The sequence below is a fragment of the Oryctolagus cuniculus genome, chromosome 15 (genome assembly GCF_964237555.1).
Source record: "Oryctolagus cuniculus chromosome 15, mOryCun1.1, whole genome shotgun sequence".
Taxonomy (NCBI): Eukaryota; Metazoa; Chordata; class Mammalia; order Lagomorpha; family Leporidae; genus Oryctolagus; species Oryctolagus cuniculus.
The window spans coordinates 50,596,133-50,618,850 of NC_091446.1; the positions used below are offsets into that span (position 1 = coordinate 50,596,133).

At 39.4% G+C, this 22,718-nt stretch overlaps 1 protein-coding gene across 1 annotated transcript in view; it reads right to left on the reverse strand.

Annotated features, from left to right (window-relative positions):
* The window catches only part of IPMK (inositol polyphosphate multikinase), a 62,126-nt gene that overhangs the window by 16,690 nt on the left and 22,718 nt on the right, over positions 1 to 22,718 (reverse strand). The window contains exon 3 of the mRNA XM_002718484.5: positions 5,617 to 5,713. Coding sequence (XP_002718530.2) covers positions 5,617 to 5,713 — 97 coding nt within the window. The remainder of the gene's footprint in view (positions 1 to 5,616; positions 5,714 to 22,718) is intronic.

Here is a 22,718-nt window from a genome sequence, read left to right on the forward strand (position 1 = left end):
AAGAAAAAAGCCATTGTGGAAAACAGTATGGAGATACCTCAGAAATCTGAATATAGAACTACCATATGACCCAGCCATCCCACTCCTGGAAATTTACCCAAAAGAGGGCCAGTGCTGTGGTGCAGTGAGTTAATGCTCTGGCCTGAAGCACTGGCATCCCATACGGGTGCTGGTTCACGACCCGGCTTCTCCACTTCCTGTCCAGCTCTCTTCTGTGGCCTGGGAAAGCAGCACAAGATGACTCAAGTCCATGGGCCCCTGTACCCGCATGGGAGACCCGGAAGAAGCTCCTGGCTTCGGATTGGCACAGCTCCGGCTGCTGTGGCAAATTGGGGAGTGAACCATCGGATGGAAGACCTCTCTCTTTGACTCTCTGCCTCTCCTTTCTCTGTGTAACTCTGACTTTCAAGTAAAATAAATAAATCTTTAAAAAAAAAAAAAGAAATTTACCTAAAGGAAAAGAAATCAGCATATGAAAGAGTCATCTATATCCCCATGTTTATTGCAGCTCAATTCACAATAGCTATGATATGGTCTCAATCCATATGCTTGTCAATTGAAGACTGGATAAAGAAATTATGTGATATATACACTACACTATGGTTAAAAAAAAAAAAAAGAAAAGGAAATCCTGTTGCTTTCAACAAAATAGAATCAACTGGAAAACATTATACTTAGTCAAATAAGCCAGACCCAAAAAGACAAATACTGTATGTTCTCCCTGATCTGTGGTAACTAGTGAGTACCTAAAATGTAATCTATAGAAGTGAAATTGACACTTTGACATATAATGACTTTAAACAGCCCTTGTCTCCACTTCTGAGGAACAGGTTGTTTGTTTATTTTTTTCATACTATTTGTTGAACTCTGTTCTTAGTGTAGGGTTAACCTTCTATGTATAAAGTTAACTGAAAACAGATCTTAGTAAAAAATAATGGGTACAGGAGAGGGAGGACGAAGAAGGGTGGGAGTGAAGGTGGGAGGAAGGGTAGAGTGGGAAGAATCACTATGTGCCTAAATTTGTATTTATGAAATGCATCAAGCTTGTATACCTCAAATAAAAGGTTTTTGGGGAAAAAAACAAAAGAATTCAGTGGAAATAGCATTATATGTATCATAATTTTGGTGCAAATCTGGCACTCATTATACATGTTAATTTTACCTATAAGCATTTTACCTGTAAGCATATTAAACATGCACACAACTGTTAAATATTAAAATCTGCTGTGTTAGGTCACCAAGGGGTCCAGGTTGAACTTTAATACTAAGCAAAAAAAAAAAATTAAGTTGATTTTTTGGCATCTACACACACTTCAAGATAAGACAAGCATAATTTAATAAAAAATCAAAAGATATAGTCACAATTCAATTAGACTATCCAATCCTGAAGCTAATAGCAAGCCTTGACCTGCAGTTAAATATTAACAAGAACATAGTACTTATTATGTATTGATTTTTGTCTCAAATTAAAATAACTTGTTAAATCATAACTTCAAAACATCAACTGATCACTAATCTCAAGCAGGCCCTTAATGTTGCCCAGCTGTTATATACAGTTCCCAAATCTACCCACTTTTCCATCCTCTGGGATTACTGTTTGACACTTTCATCCTCATCTATCTCCCAGGCTGCCTTTTTTTTAATTCTGAAGAAAAAAATTACAGATTAGTTTAACATCATATATGCTAAATATTACTGCAGTAAATATGAGAGCTGTTTTGGTTTATTCATTCCATTTTAATGTAAAAAGATGTTGTCAAATATGGTCTATCTGGAATAGTTTAGGTTCACTCTGACCTAGGTCAAATATATAAAGTAGCCTGTATTAACATGTTTGGAAAACAGCTTTTAAAATATTTACTATGAGGCACATTAAAAAAGATATAATTTTGAGTATTTAAAAAGCTGATATTTACATATGTAAAAATGTATACGTACAAATCCTGAAAACAGATACCACAATTAAGTAGATTTACTTTTTAAGGTTATCTAAATTCTATTTAGGACAACTGATTTTTTTAAGACAAGTCTTTTTTGTTTATTTTATTATTATCTTATTTATTTGAAAGGCAGAGTTACAGAGGGATAAATGAGAGAGAGAGAGAGAGGGAGAGAGAGAGAGAGATATCTTCCATCTGCTGGTTCATTCCCCAAACGGCTGCAACGGCCGGGACTGGACCAGGTCAATGTCAGAAGCCAGGAATTTCATCCAGGTCTCCCATGTGGGTACAGTGGCCCAAGGACTTGGGCCATCCTTTGCTGCTTTCCTAGGCACATTAGCAGGGAGTTGGATAGGAAGTAGAACATTCGAACAGGTGCCCATATGGGATGCCGGCATTGCAGGCGGTGGATTTACTTGCTGCTATGCCAAAATGTTGGATCCAGAACAACTGATTCTTACAAAGATGATCTTTCAGTAGCCTAATAACTGATACTATAAATCCCAAATCTAAGAGAAACTCTATAAAATTTAATATTAGTAAATAAACTATTCATTAATAGGTGAAGCTCATTTTTAGAGTTAGCAATAACTAAGAATACAGTTAAGTTTAAGAGGCTATAGCCAATAATCTAAAATTTAACTCTTTGTAAATAATACAGGGGGAGGCATTGGGCACAGCAGCTAAAATGTTGCTTGGAGGCCTTGCCTGTCATATCAGATTGCCTAAATTAGAGTCACAGCTCTACTCCTAATTATAGCTTCCTGCTAACGTACACCCTAGAAGACAGCAGAAGATGGCCGAAGCAGTGGGTCTCTGCTAACCAAGTGAGAGAGATGAACTGTGTTCCCAGATCTTGGCTTCAACCTGGCCCTGCCTGGCCATTGCAGGCATTTGTGGAGAGAACCAGCAGAAGATCTCTGAACCTCCCTCTTCCTCTCTCTGCCTTGGAAATTATACAACACTACTGTGGATGAAGGAAACTTTTCTGTTTTGTTAAATGTATATAACTAGTCTAACTAAACAAACATAAATTGACATACTATTTTATAATATGCTAGATATATATAAAAAAAAAACCTCCCTTAAGCTAATTTTCTTCTAGCGGAATAAAGTTTCAACAATCTAGGAAAGAGAGGCAGAAAATTTCCCAGTACCACAGGATGAAAAATGTAAACATCTGAATTATCGGAAAAATATTAAAAACTTACAGATAACAGTAAATATGGAAAATGTCATCTTTTTTAAAGAAAAGACAAGGGGAAGGGCATTTAGGGAACTGAAGTCTTAGATCCTCAATGAATATTAAGGATTTTATAAATTATATAAATACAGGGGCCAATTTCTATTAGATTTTTGTCTACTATATCTTGACTATCTACTAGGTATTAGCTTCATCTTTATTTCTGAACTTTCCAAAAAAGAAAGGCCAAATAAGGAACCAAGGCCCCCTATGAAGCTAAGTGGAAAACCACAGAAGTTTCTGCTTTTTCATGTTAATCATCAACCATTTCTGAGAACAACAGAAGCTGAAAGTAAAAAGAATTACAAGTTGAGACTTTAAGCCCTCAAATCTAGGGTAACAGAGATGGGAGAGAACAAACTTGTAGGCCAGCTTGTGTTATGAAACTTAACTTCTGTTTCACAAAACTTCACTGGTAGCTAGATCTAGAAACCTACCAACCCAGCAGGCTGAAGCTTGCATTTGAAAACAATTTGCTCAAATCAGCTTGATGTTATTCTTTCAAATAACTACCAATATCTAAAGATACATGTACTGTGTGTCTATATACAAGTACAAATGAGATTTATCATATCTAACTGGCCTAAGTCATCAAAGATGACTTCATTACCAAAAATTGTGATGTTTGGAAAAAAAAAAAAACACTAGTCATGTCCTAAAAATAGATAATGGTGCTGACTATACAATTGTAAATACAGTAAAACCAATGGAATTTTATGATTTAAATGGCTGAGTTTTATAGTATGTAAATTATCTCGATAAAGCTGTCATAAAAAAGTCAGAGAGAAAAAAAGCCTTTCTTACTTACTGGTCAGTACATTCTCATGACCAAAGTTATGCAACAATATTTTGTTGAATAATTTGGCTTTCAGTATTTTCCTACTTCTAACATATTACTACTATGAAGTCTAAAAAATTCTAACAGTTTGAAAACATGTATCCTAAGTCCATAAAATGCCCAAACTAAAGAAAAATCAGTCAGTAAATAATGTCATTAATTCAATGAGAAAGAGAAACAGACACATCAGGGGAGGAAGTGGCAGGAGGGAAGCAGAGAAATACAGGCTGAGCACCCCTAATGAGAAAATCTAAAATGCAAAATATTTTAAAATGCGAGACCTATTGACTGCCAATACAACACCACTAATGGAAAATCCCACACCTGACCTCATGTGGCAGGTCATAGTCAAAACAAAGGGAACACCAAAAACACTGTAAAAATTTACCTTCAAGTTATGTGTATAAGACACAAACAAACATAAATAAATTTTGTGTTTAGACTTGGGTCTCATTCCCAAGATATCTCATAGTGTATGTTGAAATGTTCCAAAATCTGAAACATTTCTGTCCCAAGCACTTCACATAAGGGTTTCTCAACCTGTACACAGCTGAAGAGCCTCAACTCACTTTCTTTTTTTCCACACAACAGACTCCTAAATACTCAAGGGAGCCAAGAACTTACTATCACCTAGGTAAGAATACTCCCAAGGAGACACAGATTTCCCATTAATGACTTAATGATACTTGGCAAAGAAAGTCAATGAATGAAAGCAAAAGAACTGAAAGGAACCAGCTCAAACTGGTTCCTCCAATACAGAACTGCATAATCCTCCAATACAGAACTGCATAATCAAAATGTCTTGAGAGTTAGGCCTAAAAATTTGGATTTTAATCAGGCTATAGGTTATTCTCCTCCCCTGCTCCCCGCCCCCCAGATGTATTTATTTACTTGAAAGGCAGAGTTAGCGGGAGGAAACAAAGAGAGAGAGAGATCTGCCATCCTCTGGTTCACTCCCCAGATGGCCACATAGGAGCCTGAAACTCCATCCAATGTGGGTACAAGGGCCCAAGCATTTGGGCATCTTCCACTGCTTTCCCAGGAGCATTAGCAGAGAGCTGGACACGAAGTGGAGCAACCAAGATTGTAAATTATGGCATACACGTTATTCTTAAAGCCATTCAAGTTTGAAATCCTTTCTATCCATTGTCATCAGTGGTTTGGCAGTCCTGTTTCTCCATTAATAATTACATTTTGTCTGCTTTGGCAAAGGCCTTTAAGGGGCAAATACTGCTTCAAGCATTAACTAATGTTAAAAGAAAAATTCTGTGTCCTTAATATAGATCACTTTATCCTCCATGAAACTTTGACCAGTGTTTTTCAGAAGGCTGCAATTTAAAGCCTGGAGGTGAGGGATAAAGGCTTACGTTAAGAAATAGGGATGGAGTCATGGAGAGAAAACAGTTTTCTTATTTTTTTATCATTGAAAACGCAAATGAAAAGCAAGTATATTGTTCTGCTTAGTAGACAAAGGATAGAAAATATGTATTCTGTATTTTCATAATGCCCAATTAGTTTAGTTTTACATAAAGCCTTTTGAAAAACCTACTTTCCTGAATTACAACTAAAAATGAAGGTTTTTAAGAGAACATTACCATTTGGTGCAGTGGGAGGTGACCAAATGCCATAATATTTTGGCAAATATTTTCGTAGTTCTAGAAGAACACTGTCACTACAATCAGCAGCATACACCTGGAACAAAAATATAACGCTTGTTAGTTTCTCATAACATTCTATTTAATAGCCCTACATATTTCTCAACAAATACAACTGAGTCACTGTTCATGTGGTATACGTTTTCAGCTGGAAGTAAATTTGAATTAAGTAAAAGAGATGATTGTGTCTCTAGTAAAAAAAAAAAAATATGTATTATCTGCAGAACACTCCTTTGGCTATCTAATTCCAGGCTTTCACTGTCCTTGAACTGTTTTACAACTGTGAAAGTTGCAATAAATGATAACAAATGCAAAATAATTCTTGTCCCTAACATGCAAATAATTCTGGCCATAGGAGATGCAGGTGACTTCCTTCCATACTCCAAAGGAAGAGGAGAACTTTGTATACAAATCTAAATTCATATCATCTTCTTTCTATTCCATATAAATTTGCGCTTCTTTCTCTTCTCTTTTAAAACAACTGTAACAGAGCCAGCTCTGTGGTGTAGAAGGTTAAGCCTCTGCCTGCAGTGTCAGCATCCCATATTGGCTGCTCCACTTCAATCCAGCTCCCTGCTAATGCACCTGGGAAAGCAGCGGAAGATGGCCCAACTACTTGGGTCCCTGGGAGACACAGAAGAAGCTCCTGGCTCCTGGCCCAGCCCCGACTGTTGTGGCCATTTGGGGAGTCAAACAGAGGATGGGAGGTCTCTCTGTCTCTCTTAGTCTCTCCTCTCTATATCTCTGCCTTTCAAATAAATATTTAAAAAAAAACAGCTGTAACATCTGCCTAGTTTCCTCATTAAATATATTAAGTTAAATACATGTTTATATCAATAAGGGAACTGATTTTCACCTTTTTAAAAATATTACCCTTCAACATAGTAAGTTTAATTTTTGCACACTTAATTCCTTGATTTATAACCACTAATGATTCTAGAAGATGCTAGAAAATTCTAGATATCCTGGAGCCAGGTTCTAGTTTTATTCCCATAAAGTGAACAAAATATTTTTGTTTTAAAAATGACTTGTGGGGGCCGGCGCCGAGGCTCACCAGGCTAATCTTCCACCTTGCAGCGCCGGCACACCGGGTTCTAGTCCCGGTTGGGGCACCGGATTCTGTCCCGGTTGCCCCTCTTCCAGGCCAGCTCTCTGCTGTGGCCAGGGAGTGCAGTGGAGGATGGCACAAGTGCTTGGGCCCTGCACCCGCATGGGAGACCAGGAGAAGTACCTGGCTCCTGCCATCGGATCAGTGCGGTGCGCCGGCCGCAGCGCGCCAGCTGTGGCAGCCCTTAGAGGGTGAACCAACGGCAAAAGGAAGACCTTTCTGTCTCTCTCTCTCACTGTCCACTCTGCCTGTCCAAAAAAAAAAAAAAAAAAAGACTTATGGGGAGGACAGCATTGTGGTGTAGCGGGTAAAGCTGCCGCCTGCAGTGACAGCATCCCATATGGGCGCTGGTTGAAGTCCCAGCCACTCCACTTCCAATCCAGATCTCTGCTATGGCCTGGGAAAGCAGTAGAAGATGGCCCAAGGCCTTGGGACCCTGCACCTTCGTGGGAGACCAGGAAAAAGCTCCTGGCTCCTTCAGATCAGCTTCGGATCAGCGCAGCTCCGGCTACTGCGGCCAATTGGGGAGTGAACCAGTGGATGGAAAACTTTCCCCCGCCATCTCCCTCCTTCTCCCCTCCCCGCTGTGTAACTATGACTTTCAAATAAATAAATAAATCTTTAAAAAAAAGTGACTTGTGGGGTAGATATCTGGCATAACAGTTAAGACACCACTTGGGGGAGGGGTGCTGTGGGGCAGCAAGTTAAGCAGCCATATGCAGTGCCGACCTCCCACATGGGCACTGATTTGAGGCCCTGCTGCTTCTGCTTCCAATCCAGCTCCCTGCTTATGTGTCTAGGAAAGCAGCAAAGGATGGTCCAAGAACTTGGGCTTCTGCACCTACATGGGAGACCCAGAAGAATCCCCTGACTCCTGGCTTCAGCCGGGCACAGCCCCGGCCATTGTGGCCATTTGGAGAACAAACCAGTGGGTGGAAATCTCTCTGTCTCTTCCTCTCTCTCTGTCACTCTGCCTTTCAAATAAATAAATCAACTGTAAAATATATGTATTTTCAATTAAAAAGTTTTCATTTTATTTAAAAGACAGTGACAGAAATAGATCTTGCGATCACTGGCTCATTCCCCAAATGTCCACATTAACCAGGGTGAGTCAGGCTAAAGCCAGGAGCTGAGAACATCTTTTGGGTCTCTCATACAGGTGGCAAGGACCAAAATACTAAAGCCATCACCTGCTTTCTCCCAGGGTGTGCTATTAACAGGAAGTTGGATTTAAACAAAGCCAAGACTCAACCAAGCATTCAAATACAGTATGCAGATATCCCAAGTGGCATCTTAACTGCTGTGCTAACACTCACTTCTAAATTTTTTTTTTAAAGTAACAGGACTGCTGTTGACATTGTGGCACAGAAGGTTAGCCATATCTTACAAAGCCAGCATTCCATACAGAAACACTAGTTTAATTCTCAGCTGCTCCGCTTTTGATCCAGCTTCCAGATAATGAACGTGGGAAAGCAGGAAGTGATGGTACAAGTACTTGAGCCCCTGCCACCCATGTGGGAGGCTCCAATGGAATTCCTGGCTCTTGGCCTTGGCCTGTCCCAGCCTTAGCCATTGGGGCCATTTGGGGAGAGAACCAGCAGATGGAAGATTTCTTTCAAATAAAATAAATCTCTCTTTAAAAACTAACAGTACTGGTATTTATCTTGCCTGTCATGTTGCAGTAATCTAAAAGCCTTTCCATAAAGGTCGAACAATAATAAAAAGAGTGCAATAGAGGCCAGCGCTGTGGCATGGTGGTTAAGCTGCTGCCCGCAGTGCTGGCATCCCATATGGGTGCCGGTTCAAGTCCCGGCTGCTCCACTTCCTATCCATCTCTCTGCTATGGCCTGGGAAAGCAGTAGAAGATGGCTGAAGTTCTGAGCCCCTGCACCAGTGTGGGAGACCCAGAAGAAGCTTCTGGCTTCAGATTGGCACAGCTCTGGCCACTGCAGCCAATTAGGGAGTGAACTAGCGGATGGAAGACACTCTCTCTCTCTGCCTCTCTTTCTCTGTGTAACTCTTTCAAATAAATAAATAAATAAATAAATAAATCTAAAAAAAAAAAAAAAAAACAGTGTAACAAATATTTTCTTAAATGCATAGAATTCCAGGGGGCATGAGGTTCGGACAATCAACAAATCCTGAAGATGTTTGGGCTTCACAGTGGTTCACTATGAGGCCGTGAACCTTTGAAAGGACCCCTGAGCTTAGGGACCAAGCAGACCTGAGGACAGAGTTACTACACTAAAACATGGATAATAAATTTTAAAAAATCTTAAAAACTGAATAGTGAAAACTCTGACTTCCTTTTCCCTTCCCCAACCACTACAACACTTCAAGAATGCTGGCATGCCAGGCTGACTGAGAAAAACAGGGAAGCGGCAAATAAAAACAGGAAAGAAAAGGGAACGATAATTAGATTTAGCAGAAAGAGCAACAATAAAATATTACGAAGAACTCTGTCAAGTGGGTAATTCCAAATAAAAAACAAAATCGACTAGTTCAGGGGCCAGTGTTGTGGGGCAGCAGGTTAAGGCCACCTGCAATGCCAGTATTTCATAAGCAACTGTTTGAACCCAGGCTGCTTACCTTCTGATCCAGCTCTCTCTGCTAATGTGCCTGGGAAGGTGGCAGATAATCCCCCAAGTTCTTGGACCTCTGCTACCCATGTGGAAGACAAGAATGGAATTCCAGGCTCCTGACTTTGGCCTGACACAGCTCTGGCAGTTGCTGCCATTTGGGGAGTAAATCAGTGGATGGAAGAGCTCTCTCTCTAACTTCACTCTCCTCCAAATCCTTAAAAAAAAAAAAAAAAAAAAAAAAAAAAAAAAAGGTTTCTTCCCTTTTCCTTTCTCTTCTACTATTCTTCTCCACCTAGAGGCTGACTTGAATTAACTGTATCAGTGGAGACCATTCCCGCTTGCCAATGGGAGCAGGTTCAAGTCCTGGCTGCTCCAGTTCCAATCCAGCTCCTGCTAACACACCTGGGAAAGCAGTGGAAGATGGCCCAAGGGCTTGGGCCCCTGCATCCAAGTGGGAGACCCAAAAGAAGCTCCTGGCTCCTGCTTTAGCTTGGCTTAGCCCTAGCCATTGCAGCCATTTGGGGAGTGAACCAATGTTTGAAAGATCTGTTTCTTCCTGTCTCTCTATAACTCTGCCTTTCAAACAAACAAACAAAAAATCATCTTTTAAAGATTTATTTTAGTGGGTTAACACCCTGGCCTGCAGCACCAGCATCCTATACAGGCACCAGTTCGAGACCCAGCTGCTCTACTTCTGATCCAGCTCTCTGTTATGGCCTGGAAGAGCAGTAGAAAATGCATCTGCGTGGGAGGCCCAGAAGAAGTTCCTGGCTCCAGATCGGCGCAGCTTCAGCCGTTGCAGTCAATTGGGGAGTGAACCATCGGATGGAAGACCTCTCGTTCTCTCTCTCTCTTTGCCTCTCCTTCTCTAACTCTTTCAAATTAGACTGCTAATATAAAAATAGTATATAAATATCTGTTTCATTCTTATATACTGAAAATCACTGGGAAACTTAATTATAAACAAATAGAATATACAATGAAACTAAGATACTTAGAAGGAATACAACAATCTATGTATAAGACTTGTATAGAGGCCGGCGCCGCAGCTCACTAGGCTAATCCTCCACCTAGCAGCGCCGGCACACCAGGTTCTAGTCCCGGTCGGGGCGCCGGATTCTGTCCCGGTTGCCCCTCTTCCAGGCCAGCTCTCTGCTGTGGCCTGGGAGTACAGTGGAGGATGGCCCAAGTGCTTGGGCCCTGCACCCCATGGGAGACCAGGAAAAGCACCTGGCTCCTGGCTCCTGCCATCGGATCAGCGTGGTGCGCCGGTCGCAGCGCGCCGGCCGCGGCGGCCATTGGAGGGTGAACCAATGGCAAAGGAAGACCTTTCTCTCTGTCTCTCTCTCTCACTGTCCACTCTGCCTGTCAAAAAAAAAAAAAAAAGACTTGTATAGAGTAAACACAATCTATGTAGAAGACTTGTATAGAGTAAACACTTTCTTCAAAAAGGCAGCAGCATACAGTAGCTTAAAGTGCAGATTCTAGAGTCAGACTGCCTACATTCAAATCCTGGGGCCACCATTTACTGATCTTAGTCAAAGTAATTAAACTAGTTGCACTTTGGTGTGTACATCTATAAAATGGGGACAACAGTATTTAATTTGCATGTTGTTGTGAACTGATATTGGTAAAGCACTACAGGAGTATCTAGCAAAGGTTCTGCATGTGTTCAATAAAATAACATCAAAGAATAAATGGAGATAAATGTCATGAGGATGATTCAATATAGTCAAAACATGGATTCTCACCACAATAATCCTAAAACTGTACCCTACGAAATTTATATTCATTAAATAAAAGCATTCTAAAACAAACAAACAAACAAAAAACACCATGGATTCTCTTAAAAGTAATTTACAGTTCCATATTTCAGTAAGAAAAACAAACCAAGGGCAAAATGAGTAGAAGTTATAAAGAAAAAAATTCTTTTTATTTTGTAAAGATTTATTTATTTGAAAGAGAGAGTTACAGAGAGATAGAGACAGAGGGAGGGAGGCGGGGGGGGGGGGGGGAGGTTTTCCATCCTCTAGTTAACTCCCCAAATGGCCACAACAGCTGGAGCTGAGCTGATCTGAAGCCAGCAGCAAGGAGCTCCTTCCGGGTCTCTCATATGGATGCAGGGGCCCACTGCTTCCTCAGGCGCACTGGCAAGGAAGAGGATCAGAAGTGGAGCAGCTGGGACACAAACCAGCAACCATGATACCGGCACTACAGGCCAGGGTTTTAACCCAATGCACCACAGTACTGGCTCCAAAGAGAAAATTTTTGGACTATAAATGAATACAAACAAACCAAAGGGGCAGGCATTTGGTGCAGCAGTTAAGATGCAGCTCAGGACACTCACTTCCCACGTGAGTTCAAGTCCCAGTTTCTCTGCTTCTGACTTGCTTCCTGCTAATGTGCACCCTAGGTGGGAACAGGTGCTATGACTCAAGTACTTGGGTCCCTACCACTCACAAAAGGAGACTAAGATGGAGTTCCAGACTCCTTCTGTTGTATGAATCTGGAGAGTGAACCAGTAGGTGGAAGATTTCTCTCTGCACTGCAAATAAAATTAAATCAATAAAAATGTTTTTTAACAATGAAAATACATTGGATAGCAATAGCAATTAGGCACATAGAATAGTAAAATCTCATCTATTAATGTTTGGTAAAAATTTACTTTATTTGTATTAAAATATATTTTATTTATTTCCCCCCTCCAAAAAAAAAAACATTTTATTTGAGGAATACAAACTTCATGCATTTCATTAAGTACAACTTTAGAAATATAATGATTCTCCCCACCATACCCGCATCCCCCCCCCTTCCTCTTCCATTCTCAGTCCCATTCTCCACTAACATCCATTTTCAATTAACTTTAAACACAGAAGACCTACTCTATACTAAGTAAAGAGATCAACAATTAACACACACAAAAAAAACTTTCTCAAAAGTCGACACAAGGGCTATTCAAAGTCATTGCATCTAAAAGTTCATTTCATTTTTTCTAGAAACTTAATAAACTTTAAAGAAGCACCCAAGAACAATACACCTTTTGCAAGCACTTAGACATGACTATACCTTATGAGACATAAGAATATCCCCTACTTTATATATTAAAAGAAAGTAAGTCCTTGAGAATGAGTTTTATCATTAATTAAGGAAGCACCTAAGAAAACAAGCAATGTAGCTGGACTTCGGCATAACTAAAACTAAAACTCATGAGACATAAGAATACCCTCCACTTAATGCTAAACCGAAATAAATCTGTGAGAACACATTTTATTGTTAACTCTTTGAGGACAGATGTCCTGCATGGGAAGTTAGTGTGCAGTGACTCCTGTTGTTAATTTAACAATTCACACTCATGTATGATGTCAGTGATCACCCAAGGCTCCTGACATGAGCTGCCTAGGCTAGGGAAGCCTTTTGAATCCACAAACTCTGTCAGTATTTAGACAAGGCCATAAGCAAAGTACTTCCTAATGTGATGACCATGTCTTTCTACTGGGGTCTCACTCACAGAGGTCCTTCATGTAGGACATTTTTTGCCACTGTGTCTTGGGTTTCCATGCTTGAAATGCAGTTGTGGGATTTTCAGCAAGAATAGAATGCCTTAAGAGCTGATTCTGAGGTCAGAGGCTACTTAAAGCAACTGTCATTCTGAGTCTGCTGTGTGGACTTCTTCACATGTTGGTGCATTTACTCCTTTTTAATTCTATTATTAAATACCACTTAATTCTATTTATATGTTCACTTTACCATTTAATCCTATCTATATGATCACTTTACCGCTTAATCTTACCCATATGATCACTTTAACACTTAAAATGCTATGTTTACCACCCAGCTTAAGGGGATCTGGGATTCCATGACAAATTTTTAACTGTACCCTTAGAAGTCATGGGAATGTATGCAGAACTATACAGCTTTACAGTTACAAACTTCATACACTTCACAATTACAACTTTAGGAACATAGTGTTATTCCCACCGTGCCCACCCTCCCACCCCTCTTCCTCCTTCATCTCTTACTCTCTTACTCCCAGTCTCATTTTCTACTAACATCTATTTTCAACTAACCTTATATGCAAATGATTAACTCTTAAGTTAAGAATTCAACAAATAAAATGAAAAACAAACTCTCAACAGTCAAGACAAGGGCTGTTCAAGTCACTGCTTCTCAAGTGTCAATTTCACTTCTATAGATTGCCTTTTAGGTTCTCTATTAGCTATCACAGGTCAGGGAAAATATATGGTATTTGTCCTTTTGGGACTGCCTCATTTCACTAAGCATGATGCTTTCCACATTCATCCATTTTGTTGCAAAAGACTAGATTTTTTTTTTAATTGTTGTGCAGTATTTCATGGTGTATATATCCCACTTCTTTATTCAGTCTTCAGTTATCAGGCATTAGGGTTGATTCCATGTATTAGCTATTGTGAATTGATCTGCAATAAACACTGGGCTGCAGATAACTCTTTCATATGCTGATTTCATTTCTCTTGGGTAAATTCCCAGGAGTGGGATGTCTGGGTCACATGGTAGGTCTAAGTTCAGATTTCTGAGATCTCTCCATACTGTCTTCCATAGTGGCTTTATCAGTTTACATTACCACCAACAGTGGATTAGGGTACTTTTTTCCCAACATCCTCCCCAGCATTTGTTGTTTGTTGTTTTCTGTATGAAAGCCATACTAACAGAGGTGAGGCGAGAACTCATTGTGGTTTTGATTTGCATTTCCCTGACAGCTACTGATCCTGACCATTTTTTCAAGTGTATGTGGCTACTTGGATTTCCTCTTTTGAAAAATGTCCGTTTAAGTCCTTGGCCCATTTATTAACTGGGTTGTTAGTTTTGTTGTTGTGATGTTTCTTAATCTCTTTATATATTCTGATTATTAATCCTTTATCAGTTGTATAGTTTACAATTAATTTCTCTCATTTTTTGGTTGCCTCTTCACCTTCCTGAGTGTTTCTTTTATAGTACAGAAGCTTCTCAATTTGATGTAATCCTAGTTGCTAATTTTGGCTTTGACTGCCTATGCCTCTGGGGTCTTTTCCATGAACTCTCTGTCTATCCCAATGTCTTACAGGGCTTCCCCAATGTTCTCTAGTAATTTGAGGGCATCAGGTCATAGAGTTGGGTCTTTAATCCATTTTAGTGGATTTCTGTGAAAGGTGCGGGTCTTGTTTCATACTTCTGCATGTGGAAATCCAGTTTTCCCAGCACCATTTGCTGAAGAGACTGTCACTATTCCAGGGATTGTTTTAGCTCCTTTGTCAAAGACAAATTGGTTATATATGCTTAGGTTGATTTCTGGAGTTTCTATCCTGTTCCAGTAGACTATCCATCTGTTTTGATACCAGTATTAGGCTGTTTTGGTTAACACTTTCTTGTAGTATGTCATGAAATCTGGTATTGTGATGCCTCTGGCTTTGTTTTTGTGGTATAAGATTGCTTTGGCTATTCGGGGTCTCCTAATGAATTTCACCATCATTTTTTCTGTATCTGAGAATATCCTTGGTATTTTGACTAGTATTACATTGAATCTGTAACTGCTTTTGGAAGAATGGACACTGATAATACTGATTCTACCAATCCATGAATACAGAAAAGTTTCTTTTTTTTTGCACCTTCTTCTATTTCTTTCTTTAACATTTTGTAATTCTCATCGTAGAGAGCTTTGACATCCTTGGTTAAATTTATTCCAAGGCATTTGACTTTTTTTTTTTTTTTTTTTTTTTGTAGCTACTGTCAATGGGATTGATCTTCTAAGTTTTTCTCAGCCGTGGCATTGTCTGTGTATACAAAGGCTGTTGATTTTTTTGTACTGATTTTACATGTTGCTACTTTACCAAACTCTTCTATGAGATCCAATAATCTCTTAGTATAGTCTTAGATCACCTATATACAGAATCATGTCATCTGCAAATAGGGATAGTTTGAATTCCTCTTTTCCAATTTGAATCCCTTTGATTTCTTTTTCTTGCCTAATGGCTCTGGCTAAAACTTTTAAGACTATAAAGAATAGCAATGGTGAGAGTGGGCATCCCTGTCTGATTCCGGGTATCAGTGGGAATGCTTCCAACTTATTTCCCATTCAATAGGATGTTGGCTGTGGGTTTGTCAAAAATTGCCTTGATTGTGTTGAGGAATATTCCTTCTATACTCAATTTGCTTAGAGTATTCATCATGAAACGGAGTTGTATTTTATCAAATGCTTTCTCTGCATCTAATGAGATAATCATATGGTTTTTGTTCTTCAGTTTGTTAATGTGATGCATCACATTGAATGATTTGTTATTGTTGAACCATCCCTGCATACCAGGTGAATGATCTGATACTTTGTTGGATTCTATTAGCTAAAATTTTGTTGAGGATTTTTGCGTCTGTTCATCAGGGAAATTGGTCTGTAGATCTCTTTCTCTGTTGCATCTTTCTCAAGTTTAGGAATCAAGGTGATGCTGGCTCCATAGAAAGAATTTGGGAGGATTCCCTCCCTTTCAATGATTTTGAATAGTTTGAGAATTATAGTTAGTTCTTTAAATGTCTGGTAGAATTCAGCAGTGAAGCCATCCAGCCTGGGCTTTCCTTTGTTGGGAGGGTTCTTATTACTAATTCCATTTCCACCTTGGTTATGAGTCTGTTTAGGTTTTCTATGTCTTCATGGTTCAATTTAGGTAGTTTGTATATGTCAGGAAATGATCTATTTCTTCTAGGTTTCCCAGTTTGTTGGCAAAGCTCTTTGTAGTAATTTCTGATGACCCTTTTTATTTCTGTGGTGTCTGTTGTTACATTTCCTTTTTCATCTCTAATTTTATTAAATTGGGTCTTATTTCCTTTTTTTGGTTAGTTGGGCCAATGGTGTGTCAATTTTGTTTATTTTTTTCAAAATGCCAGCTCTTCACTTTGAAGATCTTTTGTATTGTTTTTCCAGTTTCAATTTTGGTGATTTCTTCTCTAATTTTAATTATTTCTTTTCTCCTACTAGTTTCAAGTTTCATTTTCTATTGTTTTTCTAGATCCTTGAGATGCACTGATAGCTCATTTATTTGATGCTAATTTCTTTATGTAGGCACTAATTGCTAAGACTTTACTCTTAACATTGCTTTTGCTGTATACCATATGTTTTGATATGTTGTACTGTTGTCTTCATTTGTTTCCAGAAATTTTTTGAATTCTCTTTTGATTTTTTCTATGGCCCACTGTTCATTCCAGGAGCATGCTGTTCAGTCTCCATGTGTTTGCATATGTGCTTGAGATTCCTGAGTTGCTTATTTCCAGCTTCAATGCATTGTGATCAAAGAAGATGCATGGTATGATTTTGATTTTTTTTGAATTTACTGAGACCTGCTTTATGTCCTAGCATATAGTCTATCCTAGAAAACGTTCCATGCACTGATGAGAAAAATGTGTATCCTGTGGCTGTAGGATGAAAAGTTCTGTAGATATCTGTTAGGTCCATTTGGCCTATAGTGTCAATTAATTCTGTAATGTTTCCTTGCTGATTTTCTCTCTGGTTGATCTGTCCATTGCTGAAAGTGGGGTACTGAAGTCCCTCATTACTACTGTATTTGAGTCTATGTGTTCCCTTAGGTCCCTTTAAATTTCTTTTAAATAGCCAGGTGCCCTATAATTAGGTACATGTACATTTATAGTAGTTACATCTTCCTGTTGAATTGATACCTTAATCATTACATAGTGTCCTTCTTTGTCTCTTTTAACAGTTTTTCTGTTAAAGTCTATTTTGTCTGAAATTAGGATGGCTGCACCAGCTCTTTTTTGTTTTCTGTTAGCATGGAATATCTTTTCCCATCCTTTCACTTTCAGTCTGCATTCATCTTTGTTGGTGAGATGTGCTTCTTGTAGGCAGCAAACTGATGGGTTTTTTTTGTTTTGTTTTGTTTTGTTTTTTAATCCATTCAGTCAGTCTGTGTCTTTTAACTGGTGAGTTGAGACCATTTACATTCAAGGTGACTATTTATAAGTAATTTGCCCTGCCATTTTTCCATAAATATTCCTATTTTTTACTTTGGATTTCCTTTACACTTTTACTGGGAGATTTTCTGCATTTACCTTCTTTCATGGTGATGACCATATTTCTGTATTTCTGTGTGCAGCACATCCTTAAGCATCTTTTGCAACACTGGATAAGTGGTGACAAATTCTTTCAATTTCTGTTTGTTATGGAGGGCTTTATTTCGCTTTCATTCATAAATGAGAGCTTTGCAGGGTACAGTGTTCTGGGTTGACCATTTTTTTTATCTTAAGATTTGAAATAAATGAGAAAAAAAAAAGATTTGGAATATATCTCACTATTCTCTCTTACCCTGTAGGGTTTCTGATAAGAAGTGCACTCTGAAAGTTATCTGGCATTTCTCTCCTGCACATTTTAGAATCTTTTCTACTGTGAAGAGTTTTATTACAATGTATCATGATGAAGATCCTTTCTGGTCATGTCTATTAGGAGTTCTATGTGCTTCCTGTACTTGGATGTCCCTTTCTTTCTCAAAATTAGGTAAGTTATTATTTCATTAAAAAGGCCTTCTAATCCTTTCCCTCTTTCTATGCCTTCAGAAACTCCTAGAACCGTATGTTGTATGTTTTTTAGTATCCTGCAGATTCTCAAAAGTTTTTTCTAATTTTCAAACTTCTTATTGTTTTCAGTCTGACTATATAATTTCCTGCCATTTGTCTGCTAATTCAGATATTCTTTCCTATTTTTCACTGATTCTGTAGTTAAGGCTTTCCACTGAATTTTTTATTTGTTCTATTTAATTCTGCATTTGTAAGATTTCATTTAGATTTCTCTCTTTTTTAAAGATTTATTTATTGATTTGAAAGAGTTACACAGAGAGAGGAGAAGCAGAGAGAGAGAGAGAGAGAGAGAGGCCTTCCATCTGCTGGTTCACTCCCCAATTGGCCACAATGGCAAGAGCTGCGCTGATCCAAAGCCAGAAGCTAGGAGCATCTTCCACGTCTCCCACGTGGGTGCAGGGGCCCAAGGACTTAGGACATCTTCTACTGCTTTCCCAGGTCACTGCAGAGAGCTGAATCGGAAGTGGAGCAGCTGGGACTCAAGCCGGCGCCCATATGCGATGCTGGCGCTTCAGGCCAGGGAATTAACCTGCTGTGCCACAGCGTTGGCCCCGATTTCTCTCTTAAAATATTTATTTATTTGAAGGTCAGCGTTACATAGAGAAAGAAGGAGAGGCAAAAAGAAAGAGAGAGAGAGAGAGAGGGAGGGAGGGAGGGAGGTAGGGAGGTCTTCCATCCGCTGGTTCACTCCCCAGTTGGCCGCAATAGCCGGAGTGGCGCTGATCCGAAGCCAGGAGCCAGGAGCTTCCCCCAGGTCTCCCGCACTGGTGCAGGGGCCCAAGGACTTGGGCTACCTTGTACTGCTTTCCCAGGCCATAGCAGAGAGCTGGATTGGAAGAGGAGCAGCAGGGACACAAACTGGCACCATATGGGTTGCCAGCACCACAAGCGGTGGCTTTATCCACTATACCATAACGGTGGCAACTGATTTAAGATCTCAATTTTGTGTGAGAATTTTCTTTCATGTCATGTATGGATTTCATTAGTTTGTGCATTTGCTTCTGATTACTTTTAAATAATTCAACAATCAAATTTTGAATTCTATTTCTGACATTTCTTCAATCTATTCATCTTCACAATCTAGTACTGTGTTCTTTGGGGGTGTCACAGATAAGCTGGGACTTGAATTGGCATTCCAACATGGGATGCTGTCATCACAAGTGGCATTATCAACTCATTGTGTCAGAACATCACCCCTTGTGTATTTTTTTTAAATCAACGCATAGTAATTGTACATATTTGAGGATACTGTTCAGCAACTCAAGATATGTACATGAAATGTCATGATCAAATCAGAGTCACTTGTCTATTTATCACTGCAGATATATCATTGCTTTGTGTTGGGACTGTGACCTGGAATAAATCTTAACATGTTCAGCTGTTGTTATAGCAGTTATTATAATGAAATGAGGTTTAGATAGTATTTAATTCACTCAAAGTCATACAAATACTAAGTAGTGAAACTGAGAGAAAAAACTGTCAGAATTCTAAACCATTATACTATATTTTGCCTTTCTGATGTGAAATGAAATTGGACATACTTAACATCATCAGTCTTTCCTAAAGTTAGAATAGAGAATATACATAGAATGTGCTCACATTTGCAAATCAAAACCTACAATTCCTTGACATGAATAAGTACATTTAGAATAAGACTACTTTAAGTCAAGACTATTTAAAATATACCATGTATAGCTGTCCGAATGGATCTATGCCCACCCATTCTCATTACATGAAAGACAAAAAAACAAAACAAAAAAAAACCTCTAAAGGCTAAGTTTATGACTTAGTTTCCCAGATACAATACACTGCATCCCATTTGTCCTCAAAATTATAATTTCTTACAAGCTTAATGATTTTTTTTTTTTTTTTGACAGAGTGGACAGTGAGAGAGAGAGACAGAGAGAGAGAAAGGTCTTCCTTTTGCTGTTGGTTCACCCTCCAATGGCCGCCGCAGCTGGCACGCTGCAGCCAGTGCACCACGCTGATCTGAAGCCAGGAGCCAGGTGCTTCTCCTGGTCTCCCATGGGGTGCAGGGCCCAAGGACTTGGGCCATCCTCCACTGCACTCCAGGGCCATAGCAGAGAGCTGGCCTGGAAGGGGGGCAACCGGGACAGAATCCAGCGCCCCAACAAGCTTAATGATTTTTAATTCTACTCATTTAGATATGCTTCAGGCTGACAAGTCAATAGATTAGATTATTCTTAAGCTGGGGAATAGGGAAGTTCCTTGCTTTATGGTAAGGTCTAAATTGTTAATGAATTTATACAAGGTAGAATACTATACAAGTCAAATCTCACTACAACAAATTTCCTGGGAAAACTATAATATAATTTTATTTTTACCAGAAACTTACTTTCAAATCTAAAAGGGAAAGAAAATTAAAGTTAATATCTCCAGAAAAACAACAAATAACTAAGTGAATAAGAAACGGTCTGCATTGACCAGAATAAGAAAATGGCACTGTGACTGAAACATCCTACATGGATCACAGGCTATCACCTAAATCTCATTACAACTCATAGTTAACACCTCTGGCGGGGTATAAGGTATAATGGTGGGACTGAAATCAAGACACAGATCTGTTTCATTCCAAAGTCTATGCCCCAAGGCAAGCTCACCTCCCAGAAATGCAAAGAAAACAAATCTTCACTTTGGAGAGAACCAACCTATTGCAATGGGCTGAACTGTGTTCCACCAAAAGTCATACGTCCTAATCCTTGGTACTTCTAAGCGTATTTGGAGACAGAATATTTAAAGTTGTTATAAGGCTAAATGGAGTTACCAGGGTGAACCTTGGGCTGATGACTGATGTTCTCATTAGAATAAATGAGGACACAAACATATTCAGAGGGAAGATCATGTAAAGATAACAGGGAAAACAGCCATCTAACAGCCAAGCAGAGAGGGTTTTAAAAGAAATTGACCCTGGCAACACCCTATCTTGGACGTGTAGCCTCTAGCAATGTGAAAAAACAAATTTCTGTTGTTGAGGACCATCAGTCTGTAGTATTTTGTTTTATGACAGCCATAGAGAATGCATACACACATCTATTCCTTCCACTATAATCTATGAACCTTCTGATGTCTTATTTGATTTTGTGGCCTCAACATTTAAGAAGATTCCTGGCCAGCGTCGCGGCTCACTAGGCTAATCCTCCGCCTTGCGGCGCCGGCACACTGGGTTCTAGTCCCAGTCGGGGCGCTGGATTCTGTCCTGGTTGCCACTCTTCCAGGCCAGCTCTCTGCTATGGCCCTGGAGTGCAGTGGAGGATGGCCCAAGTCCTTGGGCCCTGCACCCCATGGGAGACCAGGATAAGTACCTGGCTCCTGCCATTGGATCAGCAGGGTGTGCCGGCCGCAGCGGCCATTGGAGGGTGAACCAACAGCAAAGGAAGACCTTTCTCTCTGTCTCTCTCTCTCACTGTCCACTCTGCCTGTCAAAAAAAAAAAAAAAAAAAAAGAAGAAGAAGAAGATTCCTTAGGGTCTGGTGCTGTGGTGTAGCAGGTAAAGCTGCCACCTGCATCCTCAGCATCCCATATGGGTGCCGGGTGAAGTCCCGGCTGCTCCACCTCTGATCCAGCTCCCTGTTAATGCGCCTGGGAAGGCAAAGGGAGATGGCCCAAGTACTTGGGTCCCCATACCCAAGTAGGAAACGCGGAAGAATCTCTTGACTCTGGCTTTTGCCTGGCTCAGCCAGCCCTTGCCATTGCAGACATTTGGGGAGTGAATCAGTGGGCAGAAGAGCTCTCTCTGCCTCTGCTTCTCTGTAACTCTGCCTTTCAAACAAATAAATCTTTAAAAAAAATTAAAGATATATTTTTATATTTATTTAAAAAGCAGAAGAGGATTCTTATGGGGTGAGATAATAAATAGTAGAATACGTTAGGAGAGAGCTTCCAATAAGGGGAAAAATTACCATTCATGTAACACTTAATGCAAGTAAAAATATACTAACCAATACCAAAAAAATATAAAGGACAACAATAAATGAGTACAATTTACTTACAAATAAATCAGATTAAGAATTATTTTAGAGCTGGCATTGTAGTATATCGCAGGTTAGGTTGCCACCTGCAACTCCAGCATCCTGTATGAGCCCCACTTCAATTTCCTGCTACTCCACTTCTGATCCAGCTCCATGCTAATGCACTTGGGAAAGCAGCAGAAAATGGTCCAAGTACTTGTACCCCTGCCACCCATGTGGGAAACAGACCCAGATAGAACTCTATGCTCCTGGCTTTGGCCTGACCCAGACCTGGCTATTGCTGCCATTTGAGGAGTGAGCTAGTAAAAGGAAGATCTATCTCTTCCTCTCTCTCCCTCTCTCTGTCTGCAATTCTGCCTTTCAAATAAATAAATCTTAAAAAAAAAAAAAAAAGAATTATCTTCAAAGTCATACAGAGATCTCTCAAAATTTATGCCAAACTGAAATAGATAATACTAAATATCACTGACTATAGGTCCAGGAGCCATAGTAATTAGCTTGAGAATTAGACATTAGACAAATGACTTAAGAGTTATCACAAGTAAACAGCACCATATTTTTAGTATAGAAATAAGAGTAGTGTAAGCATGAAGATTTGGAAAGCATTTGAGTTTTTTATTAAAGCACATTTGGATTATATGGCAAATTAAAATTATAAAATGTTTTGGAATGCACAAAAGGAATTCCATAAATTGTATAACTGCATGTTATTCCTTAATTGATGACTTTACTCACATAGAATGAGTATCAATTTAGGGGCAATAAGGAGAAACTACA